Consider the following 23922-nt stretch of genomic DNA (forward strand, 5'->3'; position numbering starts at 1 on the left):
CTACTCACACATAATGCATGTAAGGCAAACAACTTAGCATCACGTGTGATTTTTGAAGCTACCATTCTCCTTCTCCTATCTTGTCCCCTTACCTTATATGAAATGTCTGTATAGTATTTCTGGGTTATCCAAGACATCAGTCTGTGCAAATCCTTCCAAATCAGTTTCATGGTCATAGCCAACCTTTCAAAATTAGTCACCATTTTCTATAAGTGACTTTATATCTTAGCTGGAAAAATCAATATAAGCAACCAGGACCACTGGGAGGCCTGGGTAAGAGCTACTGAGCAGGGGTGTGCTGACTTGGTGGGTACTCCCATCTTTGACCATGGTGACTTACAGGGTTGGTGGCTTCTGTGTCACAGCAGAAAAGGAAGGAAAGAAGGCAGGCAATTCTTCTGCACCTCCTTGTGTGCATACATAGGAGTTTCAGAAGGCCAAGCAGAAGAGATACTCATGCCCTAGAAAAGCTGTAGAGGGGTAGACTCAGTGGTCTCTTCAAGAAAGAGGAACATTACTAAGCTAGCGGGTTAGACAAGTGGCTAAGAGAAAATTATGTGAAATCAAAAGGATACCTTCTTGATATTTCCCACTCTGGATCCTGAACAAATATATAATGGGAAAATCAACCAGGCTCCTACCATTTGTTTGCTTACACTGATGCCTCATTCAGCAGATGTACTACATAGAAACCTTACTAGATATTTTTAAACAAATTTTAATTTTAAAATTTTAAAATTTTAATTTTTTTTCATAAGGCATCAATGTGGAGTTTTCTATAAGGAAATTAAAGTTTATTTAACTTCTGAAATCACCTGTGAAACAAGTACTTCTCAAATCACAAAGGAAATATTGAGTCATCACCTTATATTACAAATGTGACACTTTTATTTACTTTTATACACTAATTTCTTTATTTAATCACTAAAATTAGATTGATCAGCATAACACAACCCACTGAGTAAGAAAACTCTGATATTGCTGATACTATCTTAAGGCAAAATACTAACAAATGGCTATCTAGCCAGCATGTGCCCCTACACAGAGGCACACTGGCAAGGGATTTCAGAGGATGCCCAGCATAAACTGTTAGATCCACTCTGATTCTTTTCCCAGGCACAGTAAATTATGGCTAAATTACAACATGCTTTTTAAAAGATATCTCACCTCTGATTTGAAACATACATGTGACTGAGATTATACTGCCTCCCTGAGACTGCTGCAATGATTTTATCTGCCAAGGCTTTCTGAATTTTATCTTAATGCAGTTGAATCTCACTGATGCCTTTTTCCAGCCACTGATTGGTTATATCTTCATTTCCAGTGGTAGATATCGTTATAGCATAGATATTTTAGGGGCAATGTTTTTTTACAGATGTTACAGACTTTTTTTTTTTTCTTTTTTATTTCCTAGACAAAGAACTGCTGTTGTGAAGAGTGCTCAGACAAGGCTGGTTTAGGAGAAAACAGTCCCCTAAGCTAGTTGCAGATTTTACTATGTTTTTTTATCTCTAAGAGCAGGCTTGACTGAGACCTCAGAATGTCTGAGCTCAGTCCTATTCTATGCCAGTGAAAGCCTTTTGATGATAAATATTCATGTACTTGTTCTTTGCTTACAAAATTGTTATGGGAGAACTGGGTCAGGGTCCAACACAGCACTGTCCCTATGTTGTCACCAAGACAACTTCCAGTTCCTGCTGGAAGTGAAGACATGAGGACATCCCAATTTCCCTCATTGCTGTGTCCTGCCTGCCACCAGCAGCTCTCAAGCATTATGAAGCAACAAGACACTTCAAAGCTTAGAGATCTTCATAGGTGTAAAAGTAAGAGTGAGGTGATGCACTGTCCCTTCTTAATCCCTGGTACTGAAGCATTGCTTTCCATGGGCTTTGGGATGGCTGCACCTCCTCCTTGCAATGCAAAGCAGAGTAAGATCAATAGCAACCAATCTGGGTTTGCTGGCAAGAGTCACACCTCCAGACCTAGAGGTTCCCCAAAAGTCTCAGTTCAGACTGGTTATAGCAGCCAACAGACAGACAGTGCATTTCCCATTCTTGTCCAAACATGTTGTTAAAGGTAACACGGCCCCTAAAGCATTTCCTTACATCATGGAACTGCATCTCATTTGATTGCTATAAAGTGCTTTGAGGACCACAGGGTGCAAAGTCCTACAGAACTGCATGTATATTTGGAGTCTTACTGCTGCTGTTGCTATGTGATTATATAATTTTCTCAGGGGTTTTAAGGATGATTGAAATCACAATAGTTTGCATTATTTATACTTATTCTCTTTTTCCCATGTACGTGATAAACTTTGTAAATATTTTCCCTGATCACTTGGCCTCCTTTTTATTTAGTTTGCCTTTGAACACCTCTTTCTAATTTTCTGTGAGAACACCTTTGTCGTACTGGCTTTTTTCCATATGGAGTGTTACATATGATGTTGGTATGGAAATTATTATAAAGCAAACAGCAGATTTAAGCTGAAAAAGATACTTCAGAGATTAATGAACACGCTTTGAGTCTCTCCTTTTATAGGACACTGGTTTGAGTCTTACTGAAATCAAAGCAATCTGTTTGCCTTCCTGTGAGGATATAGCTTCATAGCCCCTTATAAAACCATTTAGTAATCTAGAAGTCAAACACCTTCATATTAAAAAAGCGCTGAAATTATTATCTTTGTTGAGTCTCTTGCTGAGACACAAAGGAGCAGGGCTGCTGACTGCAAGCACTGTAGGAGTTCTACTCCCAAATAAAACGGCAATGATCTAAAATGCATGAACATTAATTTTAAAAAGTTAATAAAGTAGTGCTACAAGCCTTTCATAAGTCTTTCAAATTCACACAGCTATGCTTTTCTCTGCAGTATTAGGGGAGAGTATTTTTTTCCAAACTTCTAAAAATAAGGAGGAAAGAATAATGGTTTTGCTCTCTGAACGCCACAAAAACAAGGTCATTATGTTGGAAATACATTTTTATTTTTTTCCACTACGAAATTACCCTAAGCTATTGAGAAGTTAAAAAATAGAAGCATTTAAACTTTGAATTAGTTAATGACTGAGAAGTTCAAGGCATTATTTTCAAGGTTAGTATGTTAAGAGTTAGGCTTTTGCCTACTTCAGGAAGATAAGTGTCTGCTCCAAGCACAAGAGCCTCCATTCAAGAATGAGTCCTTAATTTTACTCAGGTATTTAAGTCTAATTGAAGTCAAGGGGTCTGAAACATATGCATGTAGGTAATTATATGCTGACATGCTTTTTCAAATGGGGACAAATTCAATAATGGGCTTACATGGTAATTGAATGTTTTTTGGTTTTTTTCCTCAGTTTGGTTCAGGTAGGCAAAAAGTAGCATAAAAGGGATCAAGAAATACTAAAGCTTGTGCCCAGTGTAGAGGAGAAAAAGAGCCTTTTATTTCCCTGAAATTTCTGACCTTTTTTGTTATTTTTGTTCTCCCTGTTGCTCTTTGTTCACCAACCACAGCTCTCGTTTGCTGTGGACAATTCCCAAAGGGAACATTCTTCGCTGGAGTAACTTACCCAACTCTTTTTCTTAATTCACAGTGAGTACAGCACCCCTTGCAGAATCCATAGCAGACCCTTTGGCTGCAAGCCAGTGCTAATAGCATGTTTTCCAATAATCTAATCTCTTCAGTCACAGAGCAGAAATCATAAAGTTAAAAGAACTGGCTTCTCAACTTGTCTCAGTCCACCTTTGAAAGCTGTGGATGGAAATGTTGTGTGAATAACTACAATAAATTGTTACCACACTTGCACCCATAACTCAATAGCTGTGCCCATAACAATCTGATGTATACGAGAGAACCTTTTATAAAGCAAGGTTTAATGTGGTGCCAGGAACAGACTCACTCATGAAGGCTTGCGTCTACAAAGAAGCCAGGAATTTCAGCCAAAGCTGAGGACATATTGTAAATATCCATGAATTAAACAGCTCACAATCCTAAGAGATAGGTATCATTTCTCCTTTGCAGATGAAAAAATTGAAGCTCAAAGATGAAAAAGCAAAAATTTCTAGGTTTGGCTCTAGACGTGAAGTAACAATTCATTGATTAGACTCCTGAATAAATAGCTTCATTCTCAGACTCTGACCACCTGCATCTTCTGCAGCCATAATGGAAAGGAGGGTATATACACAGGAATGAAACAGGAGATTAGTTTTCTCACTGGAGGCCCGGGATTTGAAAATGTAGGTTCTAGTACTCTACAATGCTAGAAAGTGACCTTAATCAGCCAACTTTATCAACCTTCAAACCCAAGAACCCCTGAATTTCTTCAATGGCACATAACTCAGTGGTATTTTTAGGGAAAGACAAAGTAACTAGATGCTGAAAGTTAACCTATACCTTTTACCTTTTCCCACATGGCTTCTTTTTCTGTGCTGGACTGTGTATATTTTTGTTTTGGAGGTGCAGAACTGACACCATCACAATAATTTTTTCCTGATTTCCAACATCATGCAGATCTCTGGCGGGCTACAGATTACAAACTGCTAACTGGCTCCAACATTCTCCCCCAGGACTGGATCCCTTCATGTATGATTTTGATTGCTGTCACCGGGAGCATGTTCTTGCTGGGTACTTGGGGTAGCAGCTTGCTACCTCTGTGAGACAAATGGCTAGACTTGCTTTGTGCAAGTCCAGGAGGTCAAAGAAGATGTTTTAAGTTAAATTAAGGAGGGTGTTTTCATTCTAGGGCACAGCTCAGTCTTTCCTTTCACTTATTCCATTTTGGCATCTTCTTGTGACGTTTTTAGCATAATTTTTCTGCAGAAGCCCAGCATTTTGAGTGGTGTTGTTGCGGTCATCTCACATCTGAGCTCTGTCTCATGGCAGCCCAGTGTGGTGGCAAGCCACTAGCCACCAACTGAGCTGCCAAGTATTCATCATATTGGATGTTTTAAAAATAGCTGCTGTGATTTCATGTTTTTCTAATATCTAGGAGATGTTGGGTTTTCACTGAAGCCTAACTAATTGTTGGTATAACTTATATTAGGCAGCTCTATTTGCAATAATGGGTTCTATTTCTATCATTCAATCTGCATCAGCTTAATTAAGTTACAGCGTGTCAAAACAGAGCTGAACAGTCCTCTCTCCCTCATTACTGGAATTATTACAAAAATGTTCTTCAAGAGAGCACATTGCAAAGTGCTAAGGATATTTTGCAAACTGTCTGAGGGCTCCAACACCTGAAAAAGCAACTCTCTAAGGCCACAAAATAGTAACTTGATAATTTTCTGGTGTGAGATCTTGGTTAAGAAGATGTGCCTTACAAATTTGTACTTGAAAGTACAGAGCAAGGTTAAATACACACCCTCAGGATACTGCTCTGATCCAGCCTAAATGATGTGACTGCTATTGTAGTTACCAGTTGAATACTTCCACAAACTATATTTGAATGACCATTTCTTCAACTGTGCATAAAAAGTGTCAGATGTCACTTTCGATGTGCACCAGTGATATTAAATAATGTATTAGCCAAATAAAAAAGCCACCCTTAAAATTTATAATTCATAGTTTGCCCATTAATCTTTCCAAATGTGAGAGGTTTTTTTCCATTAAGGCTAGATAGAAATTTTAAAGACAAATTAGACTTTTTTTCATGTTTTTACTATTGTACAGAAACATTAAAATAGCTTCAAAACCATCAACTTTGAAGCTCTTATTATAAAATGCTTAATAAGACACATAAAACTAATCTAAAGTTTTTTTGATATTTAATTATTTTATATTGATTTATATATATATAATTTAATTATATAATTACATTTATATATAATTATTGGGCTTTGAGGTTTTGTTTTTCTTTACCTAATATTGTCAATAGGTGGCCTCAGTTTATTTTTTTATTGAAGAATTTCTTTTTGCTTTTAAATGGAAACTCTATATCTTATAATTCCTTATCACCTTTACAATGTTGCTATTGTTATTTTAAATTAAAGCCACTCATCCAATTATTAATGGAATAAAATTCCATTAGAATATGACACATCAAAAATAGAAATATTTTGACAAAGTTTGATGCGTTAGCATTATACTGTTCATTGGATTTAGGATAACAAACATACTATTACAGATGTTGTATCAATTAAAAAAAAACCCACAAACAAACAAAATTAAAAACCCAGAAGTTTTAATTCACTTTAATTCATTTTCTCTTCCAATCAACTGACCTGATTAGTGTGCAAGTCCTCAGGGAAGTGGTGGTGTACCACCACAGAGAAAATGAACTGTTTCTCTGCTTTAGCACAAAATGGATGATAGCCTTGATTTCATCACCACCAATGATTCAGCTCAAATACTTTGTAGCACAGCTGTAGCTCAACAGTAAATTGCCTGCTGTGTGTCATTGCAGTGATGTCAGATGCATTATGGTTTTGGGGAAGTGAATGATGCTCAGTGTGAGCACTAAATTTCTTTTATGTGGGTCAGTGTGTGCTGCAGTGAAACTGGTTGGGAGGGAAAGGCTCAGACTTCAAAGTGAGGGCAGCACGCAGAAGGGGTGATAAAGCAAGCCCTAACTACGTGCCATTCATAGTTACTTCACTAGAAAATCCAGGCACACAGAGCTGTTGAACTGAGTCAGTTTCTCAGGAGTCGATGCCTTCTTAAATCTCACCCATCCTATTACTTAATCCCAATCTAAACAGGCCATCCAATCACACTGCCTTCTAAAAATCAGATAACTATGCTCCAAACAATGGACTGCACTAATGTTGGTTAACAAATTATGCTCACCCCGTTTTCTTCACAGGAGTTTTACTATTGACTTCAGGGGCCCAGGAGTTTTGTCAGTGAGTCCAAGCTGACTGGTGATGATGACTCTTGACTGTTTTCCATCAGAGTTGTGTTTGATTTCACATAATACTGTTCATGTTTTGCAGTCAGAAACTTTTTGACTTCTTTCTTTTTTAGAGTAGCATGAGTCTCAATGGCACGAGGGAAAGGTGGAAACTGTTGGATCATCATTTGCTGAGTGTTGTTACATAGCACTGCAGCAAAAGAAGTGATTGCTAGACCTAGTATTTTAATCATTAATTTCAACTTGGAATTTTGGACAGTATTTTGTGTCACTGGAGATGGATGGTCCAGTCAGCCTGGAGAAGTCAGCTTTTTTCCTTCATGAAAATGTGAGATCAGAGTTTTAACTTGTTACAAATCATAGAGCACAATTTTTAGAGATTTTCCAGCACTGTGATACTCCTCAATACCTATACTATGACTTGAAATCTTGATGTGAGCCTTGAATTTAAAAAGACATGTTCCATTTCAATGTTTGCAGGCATCAGTCCAGAACAATTCCACTGTGAGCAACATACTTGGGGCTTCTAGTTAGCTTCAGTATGGTATGAATTTAATCATTACACAGAAAGGAATAATTTCATTCAGTACAAACTTTTGATCAGTTCCACTTAGGAAAATACATTAAATTGAGAGGATATTAAGTAATTGACCAAAGGCACATCTGAACACCGCCAAGGCAGTGGGCTGGCTTGCTGTCTGACTTATTAATTTTTTAATGCTGTAAACATGGTAGTAGAAAATCATTGTTTCAACATGGGATTACAGGCTTTTGCTGTCTAAACCCTTCTCCCTAGTCTCCAGCATGAAAAGTAAAATCTGTTACATCCTGCTGTTCCTTCTGTGGTTTCTGAAACAAAACTTTGAGAGAAAAACTCTGGTCTCAAAAGACCCTGTGGGAAATGAGAAACTTGCAAATGCTACTGTAGTTGTGTAATGTTGACAGTATGAGCGGAGTGATCCTTATACAGATTGGAAATGCATGAGCCTCTGTGTAATATGCAACAATAAAAGTCTCTGGCATGTTAGGAGAACAAAATGGGAGAAGAAAATGGGGTATGGGGATACAGGCTCTGCTGACACCAGGATAGCCTAAGCATTCACGACTTTTATTAGAAACACAAAAATGGGAGAGGGAAAGCTACCATCAAGCAGAAAGACCACACATTTCAAAGAATGAGTCTGTACAATATATATATTTGCTTATTTACTTAGTAAAAGCATGCAACTCGTGTAGGGAAGAGATTGGAAAGTCAAAGGAGTCACAGTGATGTCAACAACTTTGTTTTTATAGTTCTGTGTTCATACAAACAGTAAAAAATCAGCTGAGGATCTTCATGACAGCGACCTGCAAGACTAGAGCATTAAAATATTATAGATATGTGCATCAAATATAAAGCCTTTCCAAAAGTCAGAACCCCTTTTTTATCTGAACAGATGCCTTATTAGCAAGTAGCTGAATCTGAGAACTGTCATAACACAGCTGATTATGAATTATTAGGTTACTACAATAACTAGGTTACTACTTTTAAGAGATCAATTATTTACCCTTCTGCAACAGCTTTTTTTTTTTTATTCTAGACAATAAGACAGAGATTATATAATTGAGTTTACATGTTAGAAAAAATTCATAATGACAGTTTTGAAGGCTGGGTATTCGGAAACAACTACAGCTGACTCTAAAAGTAGTATCTGTAGTTGCTTATAGGATTTAGAACTTGATGTGAGAAAGTATTACCTTCACCATCACCATCTCTATCAGGTTGTTTATGGCAATTTTCTCAGGGATCCTCTTTGGTTCTTATACTAGTTAAACTTCCTGGATCCTTGAATGTTGGTGGTGCTCCATGGTACGTGAAAAAAAAAAAAGTCAATTTCCCTTCTCTCTCCATGAAAAGAATTTTTCAGTTTATTTACAAAACTCTCTGGAATGACAAGGAGCCATTTGTGGTTGTTGTGGCTGATTTCTGTTGTGCTGAAGATGCTAGGAGACTGCATAAAACTGCACCCCTGGTGAGATTTTTCAGCCTGTTGATACTCTTTCTAACTGAATTCAGGGGAAATGTGTTCTGGCTGCCAGTATACTTAATTTTCAGGATCACTCTGCCAGACATGTGTTTAATAATGATGAGGCAATCCCCAGTGAGGTCTTGGCCATTTGGGCCAAGGGCCTCCTTGCTTGTAGACACGACTACAAAACAGTTATGGATACTCCCTGTGATTGTGGAACAGTCCCATACTCATATTTCTGGGTTTTTAGAACTCTTGACATTTGGTGAATAAAATGGGCTGATTTCTTTTCCCTCAGATGTGAAGTGCCTCTTGAAGAGAAAAATATTGTCAAGCCAGACAGATATTTGGGGAATTTTTTTTTGTTTCTTGTAAAATCATTTTCCTTTAAAACATAGGAAGGCACTTGGGAATCCTCTTTGCCACATGTATTGTATCAGAAGGCAGCAATACTCTGAAGTAAAATAAAATTCAGGCAAATCTCCGGAAGAGTTACCACCCTCTCAGAAAGAAGTCCTAAAATATTTATGAAGATCAAATCACAAAGAGAAGCAGAAGACATTATTAAGCCTTTAACAGTTGACTTTTAGAACTGACTTTTCCTCTTTCCCTCTTTCGAGGGTGCCTCAGATCCCTGTAGATTCAGTAGAGGCTGAACAGAGAGTCCACATTCCTCAGCTATCACCACTGATTAAGTTGCATCCCAGAACACTTATTGCCAATCCAACGCAGTAATTGCCATGCACAGGTTTATCTCCCCCAGCTGCTCACCCATCACAACACATCCGGTCCCTTGCCTAGTGCTCAAGCAGAGCTTGGCCTGCAAGACTCAACTCAGGTTTCACTTTGGCCCAGGCTGGCAAACTATTTAGCCCTGATAATACAAATTTATCAAGTCCATGCATGCTGGGTCTCCCAGGGCTGCCCTACCACTCCTGGGTTTTGTCCTTGCTCTGCACTGCCTGTTGCCTACACAACAATTCAGCATTTTTGCCCCACTTATTGTGCGTCCCACCTCACGCATTTCCACATAAAGAAACACTGTCCAAGAAAGAGTCTGAGGAAATACGCCGTGGTTTGCAAACTGAATTCCTTAACGACTTTCTCATTAGAAGAGCAGACTGCCAAATGCTCTTTGCGCTTGCCTAAAGGACGGTCTGCATGATTGAGAGTAGTTCTGATTCACATGAAGTATTGTTTTCAGGCCACCACCACAGGCAGCTGCTTCTCACTAGGCAAGGGAAAGAGACAGGAACGTGAGTGAGTGCACAGAGCAATCAAATGACAAGAGAGCCCATGGGATTTCCCATCCCAAATCCCCACCACCACAAGGGCTAGTGTCTGTGTGGAAGCTGCATGGTGGTAATAGCTGAGGTGGGGTCTGGCTCTCCTGGAAAGGGGCAGCCCAGCTGGGAAGGCCGAATTCCAGAGCAGCTCTGCTGTGAAAATATTTCCTGTGAGAACGTGCAAGCCTGAGAAACCAGGAGCAGCAGCAGGGATGGATTTCATTTGCCTAGCACATCCATTTCAAGAGCAAACCTCTAAATAGACATCTTGTTGTTGGACAGCAGTGATGAGACAGTGCACTTCAGCTGCGGCAAAGGGGCAAAGAATATTCTTCTACCCTGTGCTTTCCTCTGGCTGTCAGAATGTATGCCCAGCTAGATTCTTTTGTATTTTCTTATTTCCATGTCTTTTTTGATCCCATAAATTTTAATCTATATGTGGAGTAAAACTGATTGAAGAATATAATTGCAAAAGTTTAGAATTTATTTGCTGCACATGGTCAAAATCTAGCTTCTCGTCCACGAAAGTTCAGATTCAAACTCAGCTCCTTATTCTTAACTTTCTATTTTTAGTAGAGACTCATTGTTTCCAGAGTAGGGCTTTGGAAAATATTCTGAGATTACATTTGCTAATGAGACTTAAAACTAATATCTGGACAAAAGACTTGTACAAAAAGAGACCTCTGAGTAGAAAAGGGCTTAAAGCCAGAGAGGAGAAGGGAATAGTTCAACATTCATGTAGGATCTTCTCTAATCTCCAGTATTTAGGTTTTACAAAAACAAAAAAGAAGGGATAGATTTTGGACCTATAGCCAGTCATGAGTCTGTGAATGAGTAGCTTGTACCACTTCTGGCTGATGTTTGTGTAAGAGCTGAGAAAGAACTTGTCTGTGGGTCTCTGTGCTCCCACCATTTGCTTTGTGCTGCATTTTCCATCCCTGAGAGTCTGTGATTTCACTGTGCTCAAACAATGTTTGGATACAAGAGGGTGGAGCACTCAATGGTTAGTAGGGTAATGCACAGAATATTTCATCCTCATTGAGTCAGTTCTGAACATTGCTGAGATTTTTTTATATTTCATTTTTTATATTTCTATTTTTTTTGTCTTTGTAATGGGGCAGGCTGCACCAAAGACCAAGTGGTTTCAAGCGAGTGTATTCAGCAAGTGCATTTCTTGGACATACTTGCAATGCTACAGTCCATACCTCCTGGTTCTTCAGCCAGTGTCTAACCCAAAAGGCCACAGTGCCCAACCCTCTGCCAAGGCACTGAATCTCTCTTTATCCCTCTTACCACATCTATAATTTGTGGCTAACAGGAGTGGTCTGTGCTCTCCTAGTTTTTTATCACCTGCTTTTGCACTTCAAAATGTTTCTTCATGCAGATATACACTACTTAGCCATTTCTACTGTAGACCTAAGTATAGAAATTTGAAGCAGTGCTTACACCTCATGTACCATGACTGGATCTCACCAGATGGGGATTATGTTTCCAGCTTCCTGTGGCACATCACTTAAACTCTGAGCTCAGCGTTTGATACAGTGGAAAAAAACAAAAAAGATAAAATTTCTGGCTGCTTCCTTGGGATTATGGTTGCAGTTGCTGAAGCACTTGAGATCTCCAGGTACTAAAAATTTGCTGCAATGAGAGAGGGAGAGTAAGGGCCAGTTCTGTACCCAGAAGATTGACTAACATCCCTTCAATCCCACCCAGCCTTTGCAGCAGGGGAAGGACTGGCCCATGCATTGCAAGGATATGGCAAGTATCTGGATCTGAACCAGAGAGGGAGGAGGCTAAGAAGCAACAAAAACGAGATTTTCAGCTGGAGCTTGGAGATGCTTAATTTCAAACACATTATTCTCTAGGCACAAACATTTTTGCTCCACAATTTTCTTTCTCCCAAGTTCAATGACAAAGCCCAGTGCTTTCAGAGAATGCCAGTTTCTGGAGCATGCATCTAGTCCCTCCCTGCTTTTATTCTTGCGTGGGCCAGAATATGGGTCTACCCTTATTGCAAGACAAATGAGAAACTATTTTATCACACAGATACAAGACTCAAAGAAATGCCAGACACAGTAAGAGGCAATAAAAAAAGTGCAACTCTTTAATAGTTTTTGAGATAAAAAAATCCATGCTTCATTTAAAATGGTAATTCTGACTTTTCAGTGATATTTTTCTTTAAGAATTTCCAAGAACTGGAGCTTATTTTGCTTCACACATTCAATTATAACATGACATTAAATAAGTTGAGCTTGACTTGCATATTTTATCCCATTTCTTGCTCCATAACACTAACAATAACATTCTCCATTTGGAACTACAAGCTTTCCTTTTTTGCTGTGTTATTAGTATGAGATGTATCTGGAATGCATGAAAAGAGGCAGAAATTTTGAAAATGGCTAGGAGTAGGTTTTATTTTATACTTAGTACTTCTGGAATTAAAGAGGAGAAGGAAATTTGCCGAGCAATGGATCTTAGCTATAGAAAATAATCATATTTCAATAGTAAAGTATTGCCTGTCTCAGTTCACACACACATCTTGACCTCAGAGCAGTTGCACATAATGTTTTCTCTGTCAAGAGAATCTATTCATAATGATGTGTCACAGGTGCTCACACATAATATGTTTCCCGTTGAAAGTGATCATCCATATTTTATATAGCAGCTTTGATGACAAATATTTTGTACTTCAGCTGCTTTTTCATCCAACTGTCAGCCTTAATGAAGGAAAGTCACAGATAGTTTTTAACTAATGTCAGATTCTTAGATCACATTACTGTGTCTGCCTTTTAAAGTAGTTTCATACAAGGGCCACAGACAGAGGAGAGAGACAAAGATGTTTTCATTTACTTAATTTTAAAAAGAAAATTTTTCCAGGCTCTTAATTTCAAAATCAATAAGCTCTGTATCTTTGGAATATTTTCAGGAAAAAAAAAAGTTGTTATATTTATTAAGTACTCAGGATTTTGATAGTTTAGTGAAAGCAAATATGATAACTGAATTGGGGTTGCAACTTCTCACAATGCTGAAGGCCATTTATTCTTATAGTGGTGTCATGTCCTCATTGTAAGCACATTTTCCTCTAGGTTGTGCTACAAAATTAGTACCTCAGTATGCACAGAGAACTGAATTCTTGTATTCTTACTGAAATTGTTAGTGCACAGCAAAGCCAAAGTTTGTACATCTCACGTATGTCCAGGTTGTTTCTGAGAGAAATAACCCTCATTACTTATTTTATTAATGAAAGAGGAAGAGTGAACTTGAATTCCTTTTGAGGTTCTTCAGATCACAGGGCTTGTCATTGAAACCTCAGAGCACAGAGAAGTGCTTTTCCCATTCTTTTCTGCTGAGAGTGTAAATGAACAATGTACAGAGGTGTCCCTGAACTTCCCTGCCGGGCAACCCTCCCCTGAGCAGCAGGCAGTGCTCTCAACATGCAAGCACGGATTCATATGGACTCCTGGCCGGCCTCCAAGGGCTCCATAGAAAGGAGTTGAAAAAAACAAGTTTAATGTGTGTGCAAGTTATTTAGTAGTGTCTGCAGAACAAAATAAAATCAAAGCACTAAAATAGGCAATCACACCATAACATGTGTATATTTATAAAATTATCACTGGCCTGAGGAGAAGGCAGAACAACAAGCCAATAATATTTAAAAATACAAGTTACAAATGTAAATGAGAACTATATTTCTTCTACATATGAAATATAACCAGATGTGTTAGAGATTGAAGTTTGCACTTTAAAAAATAACCATTTATTTCATGCAGGACAAAGCCAAAAAAAGATGAGACATAGGGTCTGGAGTTACTTGATGCTTCATTTTATTCTTAGTTTTAATTTATTTAAGAAAGCAAGCAAGAAGGAATTAAAAGTAAGTAACAACTTCTAAAGTACAGGAGTATACAAAACTTGATTCTCTACCACTGAGAAATAATAGACTTCAGTGTATCACACAAGAGATTTTCAGTGTGCTACTGAAAAGACAATACACAACAGCATCCTCTTTCCTGCTATCCCCAAGCTCCTAAAATGTTAGGCAGTGAATGTAATAAATTTCGCTTTCCTTGTCTGAAGAATTAGAACAATTCAATTGAAAGGCAAATATAATCCTACCTATGCTACATGCTGAGACTGGAGCAGGGCAAATGTCACAGTTAAGTCTAAACATCAGGTTGTAATTGTTAGAGATTAAAAACATGCCAGAGAGAACATTCCAGGGAAAGAAGGAGGGTGAGAAGGATGGCTCTCCTGTGTCATTTTTTTAAGGTAAAGTATCACCACATCTTATAAGGGCATATTCCTGAGCAGCAGAACTCAAAATGGCATTTAGTCAATGAAGGAGATTGTACACTAGATCGATTTTTAATCATCCAACTAGGAAAAGCAAGAATAAGTGAATGTGAATTTATCTGCTAGCCAAGTGCACACAAGGCAGAAAAACCCCTGAAAACAGGGAAAATAAAAATGAATGTTCTCTAGAATGTTGCTGTTCTGTACAATATATTTCAAAGATCATTTACTGTTGGCTATTTCTGCAAGATGTGAAGATGTCAGCTGAGCTTCTCATTTTTATGCAGATGAAATAATTTCTGAAATGACAAGTTAGGTCATAAGAGACACAAGAAAAAATGAAGCAATCTGTAAGAGCTGTCAGAGAGATGGATGGTCCAACCTTCTGAGTGCAAAGGAACCATTATTTCATCGTCTTGTTTAATGTATTGTTCTCTCAAAGTTTTTTTTTTGTTTTTGTTTTTTTTTTTTTTTTTAATTCTTTTCTTCTCAGTGCATCCTAATGTGAGCCAGGGTTGCCAAGGAGGGTGTGCTACATGCTCTGACTACAACGGATGCCTGTCATGTAAGCCCAGGCTCTTTTTTGTTCTGGAGAGGATTGGCATGAAACAGATTGGAGTATGTCTTTCCTCGTGTCCAAGCGGATACTATGGGACACGGTATCCTGACATTAATAAGTGTGCAAGTAAGTGCTGGGGAAAGGGGAAGCACATGGATTTGTTTGTTCTCTCTTGAATACTGTGTCTCCTTAGGAGTCAAGTCAACAGAGAAAGAGACAGACAGGCTGTGTCCTCATTTGTTCAGTTCTTTGTAGTAGTGCAGTAAATATTAACCCAAGCAAGAAGTTAATGACCATGGAATGGCCTAAAGCTCAGGGATCTTGGTTCTGCATGAATGATCTGCCTAGAACCCAGGTGATGCCTCCTCCTCCTCTACATCCTCATGTGAAGAGGAAGCGCAGGTGGGCACCAGGCACTGCCCTCCAGAAGCAAGAGAATGCTGGCAGTTCTGAAGAGAGAGAGGGGACTGAGCAATGCTGATTCTTGGTGGCTGCAGCTGTTTAACCCATTGCCCTTATCCACCTGACCCCTGTGACAAGGAGAGAAGATGGCAGGTGGCATTCTTTGGAGATGTGGTTTTCCCTGGTCTCCTTATAGCTTGTCTCATGCTCATTGTAGTCCTCTGAATGCCTGTAGAAGCTGGCCAGACTTCAGCTGGCTGGGTTTCAACCTGATTTGGGGGAATTTACTGATTTGTGTTGTCTCCAGGCTGGGGGACAGAGAAGCCAACTCTATTCTTTACTGCTCAGGCAACATTTTGACCCCACTATGGATTTTTGAACCATAAATGAACTGGAAAAGATTGCAATGTCCTCCCCACTCCTCTTTTTGTTGTTGAATTCACTGTTTTTAATCCCACAGGTGATATAAAAACGTAAGAGCAATGGCCAAGAAACTCTCCCAGTTTTTACCTGGTAATAAAATTTATTTAATGAATGGACCCCAGAGTAAAGTCATACAGAGTAACTTGACACTGCAAAGTATTTGCTCACTTTTTAGCAGTGTGTGGCCTTGCAAATCAAATATGAGCCATGCCATACATAAGGTTTTATGCATTTCTCTTAAATATATCAGCAATGCCAATTTGGGTAGTCATATAGAGAATACACTAAGTACTGCAGTATATCTGATTGAACATCAGGGAACCATTTAAAGAATGAGAAAGGTATGTTGATCAAAACCACTCCTAAGTAAATTCTAAATTCTGGCATATTTTTTTTCTCTTGGATGAATATGTTTTATCTCCTGGAGAAAGGTAGTGTGGAGCCGACCCAGCACTTTTGCCCCATGGGGTTCATTAGAACCTGTGTGGTGCCAGTGTAGGGCAGAAGCAGCACGGTGTGATTCTCATGTACTGTGCTCTGCCTGCCATTTGCATAGGTCTCCAAAAAGATTAACAGTGTGAGGCTGTTCAGCATCAGGCCATCCCCTCTAAATTCTCACACATGCCAGGATCACTTGTTGCTGGCCTCATCATGTATACTTGCCAGCAAGAAGACCTAACATAATTTTCTTCCTTTGAGGATTGTCTGACACTGCTAGAATTGTGCGATTCTGGTACATGTGAGAGTGCCCATGGCAGTTCATGGCAAAGAGCAACAATCCTGTTGTCTACTGTTTGCATTTCAGAATGTAAAGCTGACTGTGATACCTGCTTCACCAGAAACTTCTGCACAAAGTGTAAAAGTGGGTTTTACTTATACAGTGGAAAGTGCCTTGAAAAGTGCCCTGATGGGCTGGAAGCCAACAACCACACGATGGAGTGCACTAGCATTGGTGAGTCTGGTCCCCATGTCCTGCTTCATTTTCTCAGAGGGGAAGTGGGATCTAAGGAAGGCATGATCAGTTACAGCACCAAGGAAGTGCAACTTAAAATTAAAATGTTCTCCATAACAAGACTTATTCCCCAGCACAAAAAACTCAAGGTTTTTCCCAAGTTTGCCACTTCACAAGAGGCACAAACTTGGCTGTGTCCCACAAACACAGCCTTGATGCTCTGAGGTAACAAGACATACATCTCTTGCTCAGTTACAGTGTTATGTAGCACCACTAACATCAAAGTTTCAAAAACCCTGAGTCAGATCCCACATGTAGCTTAAAAAAGATTAAAATACTAATGGCTTTACTTCAGCTCCGTTGTACTACCTGAACCTTCAAAGCATACATGCAACAACATTTTGAAGCTTACCTTTTCAAAGGTGAAGGCTAGAAACTAATATATTAAGGAAACATCCACCCCCAAAAACCTCCAATCTCCAAAATGGTATATCTGCATAATCACCTGACTTCAGAAAAAGAGGGTTAAAATAAAACACCAAATAGCATGTCACTGACACTGAAGGAGTGAGATTGACATCATTGTGACTCACTGGCTCTGGAGAAGAGACCTGCTTTTGTATCTTCAGCCTCTGACTCAAAAGCTCCAATTATTCACACAAGGGCAATTTCAGAGGCCACCACACCTAACTGTCTGCTCCAATCCTCTGCCATCCCTCCAAATGAAAGAACAAGTTTGTCTGTGAACAGCTGCAGTTAGCATCCCCCACCAAGGGCACACTGAAGCTGTGGCAGGGTTCAGCTTATTTTAGTACATTTGCTGTGACTTGTGATGGCTGAGGGCTGTGAGCTGCAGTGCACATGGTATCCTCTTCAGCCACCAGCAACCAGGGAGCATACGGACACGGTCTGGCCGTGATGGAAATCTTCCCCAAAGTATCATGCACATAGCTCTCCCCGGCGTCAAGTGTTTTGGAGGGGAAGTAATGCAGGAATAAAAATAATGTGCAGTAGTTTGGCATTTTCCTTCTCAAAGATATATTAGTTCAGGTGGTAGTGTAAGCTTTTTTGGTTTTATTTTCAAGCAAAGACAACTTTCATCTTTGAAAGAAATTCAAGGGATCATTTTTGTTTCTTGATGGCTGTTTCCAATTGCTGTAGACTCAGCTGCTTTAACAATGAGTCAGTCTCAGAGAGGAAAAGCCATTTAAAGTTATGGAGTAAAAACAGAACCTTTTTGTGCACGTGAAAGCCAATTATTTTAATAGAAGAGCTCCAGGTGTAACATGAACAAAATGACCCACATGACAATACACTGGAGGAAGGCCCAGAGGTTGCCTGAAGTCTGTTAAATTTTTGGGTTTCAGAAAATTCAGAAGTAAATTCTGGATCTGGAAAAATGTTGTCTTGCTGATTCCTCCTTATAAAGGAAGCGGAAGCCTTTCCTTCTTCAGTAGTGACGTATAATCTTAAGCATGCAGATGGACTTCAAGTAAATATATATATTTACTTTCTTTTTTCAGGAGAAAGATAGTGAGATGATGGCATAAGAGAAGGATAGCTATTAAAAGCATATTGTTAACTTTCCAAGGTTACTCCTATTTTTTATTTACACTCTTTGGACAAGTGCGAAATGACACACCTGACTTCCAAATAGTATAGGATGCACATTCACATCACTCTGGTTTAGAAAGGGTAACCTGTACCATTCTGAAAAGCTTGATACCTCACACTGACCCAAATTTTCCTCTGCTTTGCCTGTTTCCAGCTTGTGCATACTACAAATGATGACACTTTAGATGGCCAAAGACTCTAATTACTTCTCTAGTTACTTCTAATTAGACTCTAGTTACTTCTAATATAACATCTTTTGATATCAGTTGGTCCTTCATAATTATAATTTTCCAAATTTTCACCTTTGAGACAAGCTGCAGCATCTTGACCCAATGACTTCACCACCTTTTACACAGGCATGACCAAAGTTCATTCCACCGAAGTTAATAGGATTTACACCTCCATCAAACCAAAACAAAGTCAGAACAAACCCCAGTAACTGATTTCATAGAGACCAGTTGTGCTGTTATTGCCTTGTTTAGGGAATGGAATTACAAAACAGTGAGTAGAAATTAGTAACTGACATAATTATTTGACATTATTTTGTGCTGTATATCCTAAACAATCCAATTTCTGTCAGTTCATTGCTGCAACTAGCTGATTAATTCCATTAGTTTTTGCCACCTTTTGGCTGATGTTGAATGAAAAACAATGTCCCATATGTATTCTGCATACAAAAATATATTGGTCAGGCTCAGTTTGTTCTATGTTCTATGTTTGCAGTGCACTGTGAAACTAGTGAGTGGAGTCCATGGAGCCCTTGCATGAAGAAAGGAAAAACTTGTGGTTTCAAAAGAGGAAATGAAGTAAGGGTCAGAGAGATCGTACAGCATCCATCAGCAAGGGGAAATCCTTGCCCAGCTACAACTGAGAGCAGAAAATGTACTGTACAAAGAAAGAGATGTCAGAAGGAAGGAAAAGGTACCAAGTTATCATCATCATCATATTACGAAATTGATACTGTGTTTGTTTAATAATTCATACCCAAATTCTTAGGCCTCAGTTTCAGTCTACATCAAAGCTGCTGATGTGGTGGGTTTTGGGCTGGAGAGACTTGCGTTTTTGCTTGCAGTAAATAAAACCCTAACACTGCTCAAAAAATGTGCTTTGTGTGATCTAGAAAGGACAGGGTGGGCTGGAAAGGAAGGCACTTTTTCTCCCTATTCTGTCTGCTGGAAGAGTTGCCGAGATGAAAAGTTGCATTGTAGTACTCAGAACAAAAAGATCCATCATAAAACATGTCGTGGTGGGTGTTATCTGTTGGGTATCAGGCAGACAAGTTTCATGCTTCAGTAGTGGGATTCCTCCAAACCAATTCCTATTTCATGCTTCCCTACAAGTAAGATTTTAACTCTTGTAAATGCAGTGCTGTGGCCTCTTTCCCAGCCCGAACTCTTTCTACTAGCTCTGGCTGAACAACACAGCCTGATTCTGCCATCTGCATCAGGGCCGTCGAATCCCAGCATGGGAGAAAGATCGCAGTGTTGCATGGCAGACAAGTGAAACTTGCTTGGTTTCACCAAAGAAGCAAGACTGCCAGCAGAACTGTCCCTCCATGCAAGGCAGCTTGTTGGACTTACTCCCCAGCATGGCAGTGAGGGAATAGCATCACATGTGTTAAGACTGGGAGATGCTTAAGAAGTCTATGAAAGAATAATTTACACAAATTCCACTCAGTAGATACTGTTGTTTGATTATTCTACCCTTCTTGTAGTGGGGCAGTTATTTGACCTGTCCTCAGTGAAGTTACTCTAGTTGACACAGGAGGAATTACGGAATATTTCCTTTTCTCCGTTCCTGCTATTTTCTCTATCCCTCCCATTTCCCCATTTCATCTATTTCTCTCTTTCCTCCCACCCTTTTTGAGCATGAGTGGAAGAGGTGGAGCAGCTGCCCCATGTGAACATCTGTGAGGCAGCAGTAGCTGCTGGTACCAAGTAATAACTCCTTATTCCACTGTTAAATGGCCAGGGTTGCTGCAGATGACTTATGAAAACACTCAAGCGTCTTTTATCTTGTAACCCTTTCGAGGGCTGGCTCATTCCCTGGGCATGTACCTCATGAGAAGGGAAATAATGTTATTAGAGAGCCCAAATGAGGGCCGCAAAGATGTTGATGGCCTTGAGGGGAAGCCATATGAAGAGCAGCTGAGGTCACTTGGTCTGTTCAGCCTGGAGGAGACTGAGGGGAGATCCCTTTGCTATCTACAACTTCCTTGTGGAGGGAAGAGAAGGGACAGACACTTTTTTCTCTGTGGTGACCAGTGATAGGACCAAATGGAATGGCCTGAAGCATCAGGAGAGGTTTAGGTAGGAAAAGATTCTTCACCAAGAGGGTGTTTGGGCCCTGGAACCAGCTCCCCAGGGAAGTGGTCACAGCACCAAGCCTGACAGAGCTCAAGAAACATCTGGAAAATGCTCCCAGACACATGGTGTGACTGTTGGCGTGTTCTGTTCAAGGCCAGGACATGGACCCTTGAGGGTCCCTTCCAACTCAGCATATTCTCTGATTCTGTGATTCTATGGTAAGAAGGAGGATCTTATGGACCAGCTACCTACAGGTGACTCCTCCTCATCCAAGAACTGGGTAATCTACTGATCTACATGGCACAGATATAACCTCCTCCTCCTTGTGTCAGGCAGGATCCTGAAGAGGTAGAGAGGTGTACCTGTGTCAAGATCACAGTCAAGACAACCTATGCACAGATTCCCTTTAGAAGTCCTACATATTTCTATGTTCAAAATGTCCATGCTTGCTTCTGTTCCTACACAGTAGCACAACTTGTAACAGCCTCTCATTAGCCCACTGTAACTGGGGAAAGAGTCCATTTTTTTCCCTACCAAAGTCTAATCTTCACAGAGATGAAAATATAGGACTGAATTGTAATTTTGGACTATGAAACTGGGGGTTTTTTTTGAGGAGATGATATTGTGTGTTTACTTATAGCAATTTGGCAAACACTTGAAATTGGACAAGGCATTTCTCTTTGAGAAATGCCTGCTGTTCCTGTGTAATAAGAACTTCAGAAGAAACTACTCACGTATTTTGCTATCCATTCTTATTTTATGGAATTTGAGCCAAACCATACTTGAAAAATACTGTGCACCACAAGAATTTGTTCACAATCATGAATCTTTTTCTTTCCTTCTTTCCTTCTTTCTTTCTTTCCTTCTTTCCTTCTTTTCTGCAATATGCATAAAGGTGGGCTTTTTTGCTTCTTTTGAGCAAGTCACAGTCTATATTCTAGCCTGTTTTAAGCTCAGAAGATAATTCCTTCAAAAGAGGAACCTGTATTCCCACTCTCTGTGCCCTTGGGACTTACATGCCTCTGTCTGAGAGCCATGTCTTTTTTTGGTTCTGACATTCACCTTCTCAGTATTTACAGAAGTCTTTTCCATTTGCATACATCGCTTCAGGGAGATGAATTTATCTTATTTTTTTAAAGAAAAATAATTCTTAATAAAACTGAGGAATATCACATATGAAACATCAGGTTAAAAGAGCTTCAAGGGATGAATTATGGTGACAAACTAGGAAGGTAAGAATTAAGCTATAAATTTTACTTCTATTCCTACCGATTTAGGGAAACAAAGCTTTCCAACTTAATCTCCAGGCAACATATCTTCCCTACCGCTACTGTCCCTTATTACACAAAAAGAAACTTTTATTCCGCTTTGAACAATAGGATAATTGCCCAAGAAAGCTAGCCGGGCTCAGTTCTTAAGGCTAGCTGTGCCTTGTAAGTGAGTGCAGAAGGAGGTGACAACAGAAACACTTGAAAGGAAAGGGAAAGTCAGTTAGTTTGTATTTACTGTTGAGAAATGTTGAAAAGGGTCTTTTGTGTTGTACAAGTTCTCGTGGCCTCTCAGGCATTGCTTTAGAGTTGAACTTCCATGGCATTGGCTTTTGAAGTGTTGCAGCAAACCCAGCAGTGCTGCTAATCTTTTCTCCACGACCATGAAGAGAGGGTCAGCTTGGTCACTCTCAGTCGTTTCCATGTTGGATAGATGTCTGTGGCTGAGGGATTTAGGGCAAAGACCACATGATGACGGGGTGTGCTCGTCACAGATGCCTCAATGACTTTGCTCAAGACGTTGAGGTCAGCGACAGGATGTTACTCAGTGAAGGCACTGCTATCGCACAGCAGCAAGGACATATCTCTGGAACAACTACGCAAAACGAGATAAAGCAGATGAAGAGGGCTTTTTTTCTTTGCTTGTTTCCATTTGCTGGTGTCACACTGAAGCTGATGAGATGTCTTACAACACTTTTTTCCCCTCGCTGGCTATGCAATGGTGTTCTACTCTGAGAAGATGCTAGTATTTTCAGAATGGATACAAAAAATGTGAATAATAAGGATACCAATTTTAGGCTCAATTAGTCTAAAAGGTTTATTTTCTTATTTTTGCACTAAATTAGTTGATGCCTGTGTAATCTGACATGGTAATTCCCATGTGTTTCACATACAGGCTCCTTTTTGTAGTTCAGTCCCATCCAAACCTCACTGTAATTTATTTCATCATTCTCCTCTTTTAAACCCATGATGGTGTGTTCTTTTTAGTCTGCATGACTATATGATATTAAGTTCCAGGTTTCTTTTCTTTCTCTCTTTTCCTTGCACTTTTTGTTTTGTTCACCCAGTGCAGTGTACTGCAACTTTTACCTTCCCACACTTGACATGTTCTTGGCTCCCACCCTTCACTGACAGATAGTAATTGAGACATGTGTTCCCTGTAGCCGTGTCCATTAGTGGCAAATGGCAAATAGATGTACTGGAAAAGCAAAACTTTCAGAGCTCCTCAAACACTTCAAATTATCCACCAATATAATTTCTCTGCCTTAATAAATGTGCTCAGGCCTAACACAAGTCCCTTTGGACTGCTGTCAGCAAATGTATGAGATTGACTTTTACTGGACAAAAGACAAATATTTTGAAATTCCGATATTCTGCATACAAAAGTATTTGTGGGGAAAGAATTGCATGTTTTCATGACTAATTCTGCCAAGAAGAGAATATTCACCATATGACTTTCTGTTGAGTCCCAACTAAACTGCCTCAGAGACCAGACAATTTCAAGTACTTTCAGACAATATGTTTTGATCAGTTTGAAGAGGATAAAAGCACTCACCAAAATTAGTATCAGTTACAAACAAGGAAGACACCTTAGAAATCTGGGTATTATGCTAGCCAGTAGATAGATTACATTGGTTACACGGCTGCATTATTATAAGCAAATAAATACATTTCAATTGTTTCTTATTCTTGTATTGAATTTTTGCACACGGGTGGTGTTTAGATGTTCAGAGGACAGAAGCAATATTAATTTAACTGTGTCCCATTCTGTGGCAATATAGACCAAAGAAAATTCCTGTTCCTGACAGGCAAAATTTCAAACATTAGACATGAAGACATGGGAGGCTGAAGGTAGACTAGCATGTTTCTTTATCACTGTGGAATACAGCAATTATCACCTTGTACAGTGTGAAAGCAGGATAGGGCTATGAGAGGAAGAGGGATAATTTTTGTCAAAATTTTAAAGACTACAACCTCCTGGAGGTGAGGTAG

The 23922-nt window shown here is 39.4% G+C and overlaps 1 protein-coding gene across 1 annotated transcript in view; it reads left to right on the top strand.

Annotated features, from left to right (window-relative positions):
• RSPO3 (R-spondin 3) overlaps positions 1 to 23922 on the top strand; it is a 57762-nt gene that overhangs the window by 16565 nt on the left and 17275 nt on the right. The window contains exons 2-4 of the mRNA XM_062488788.1: positions 14900 to 15091; positions 16596 to 16742; positions 19080 to 19277. Of these exons, the coding sequence (XP_062344772.1) occupies positions 14900 to 15091; positions 16596 to 16742; positions 19080 to 19277 (537 nt within the window). The remainder of the gene's footprint in view (positions 1 to 14899; positions 15092 to 16595; positions 16743 to 19079; positions 19278 to 23922) is intronic.

Source organism: Cinclus cinclus, chromosome 3, assembly GCF_963662255.1.
Source record: "Cinclus cinclus chromosome 3, bCinCin1.1, whole genome shotgun sequence".
Lineage (NCBI taxonomy): Eukaryota > Metazoa > Chordata > Aves > Passeriformes > Cinclidae > Cinclus > Cinclus cinclus.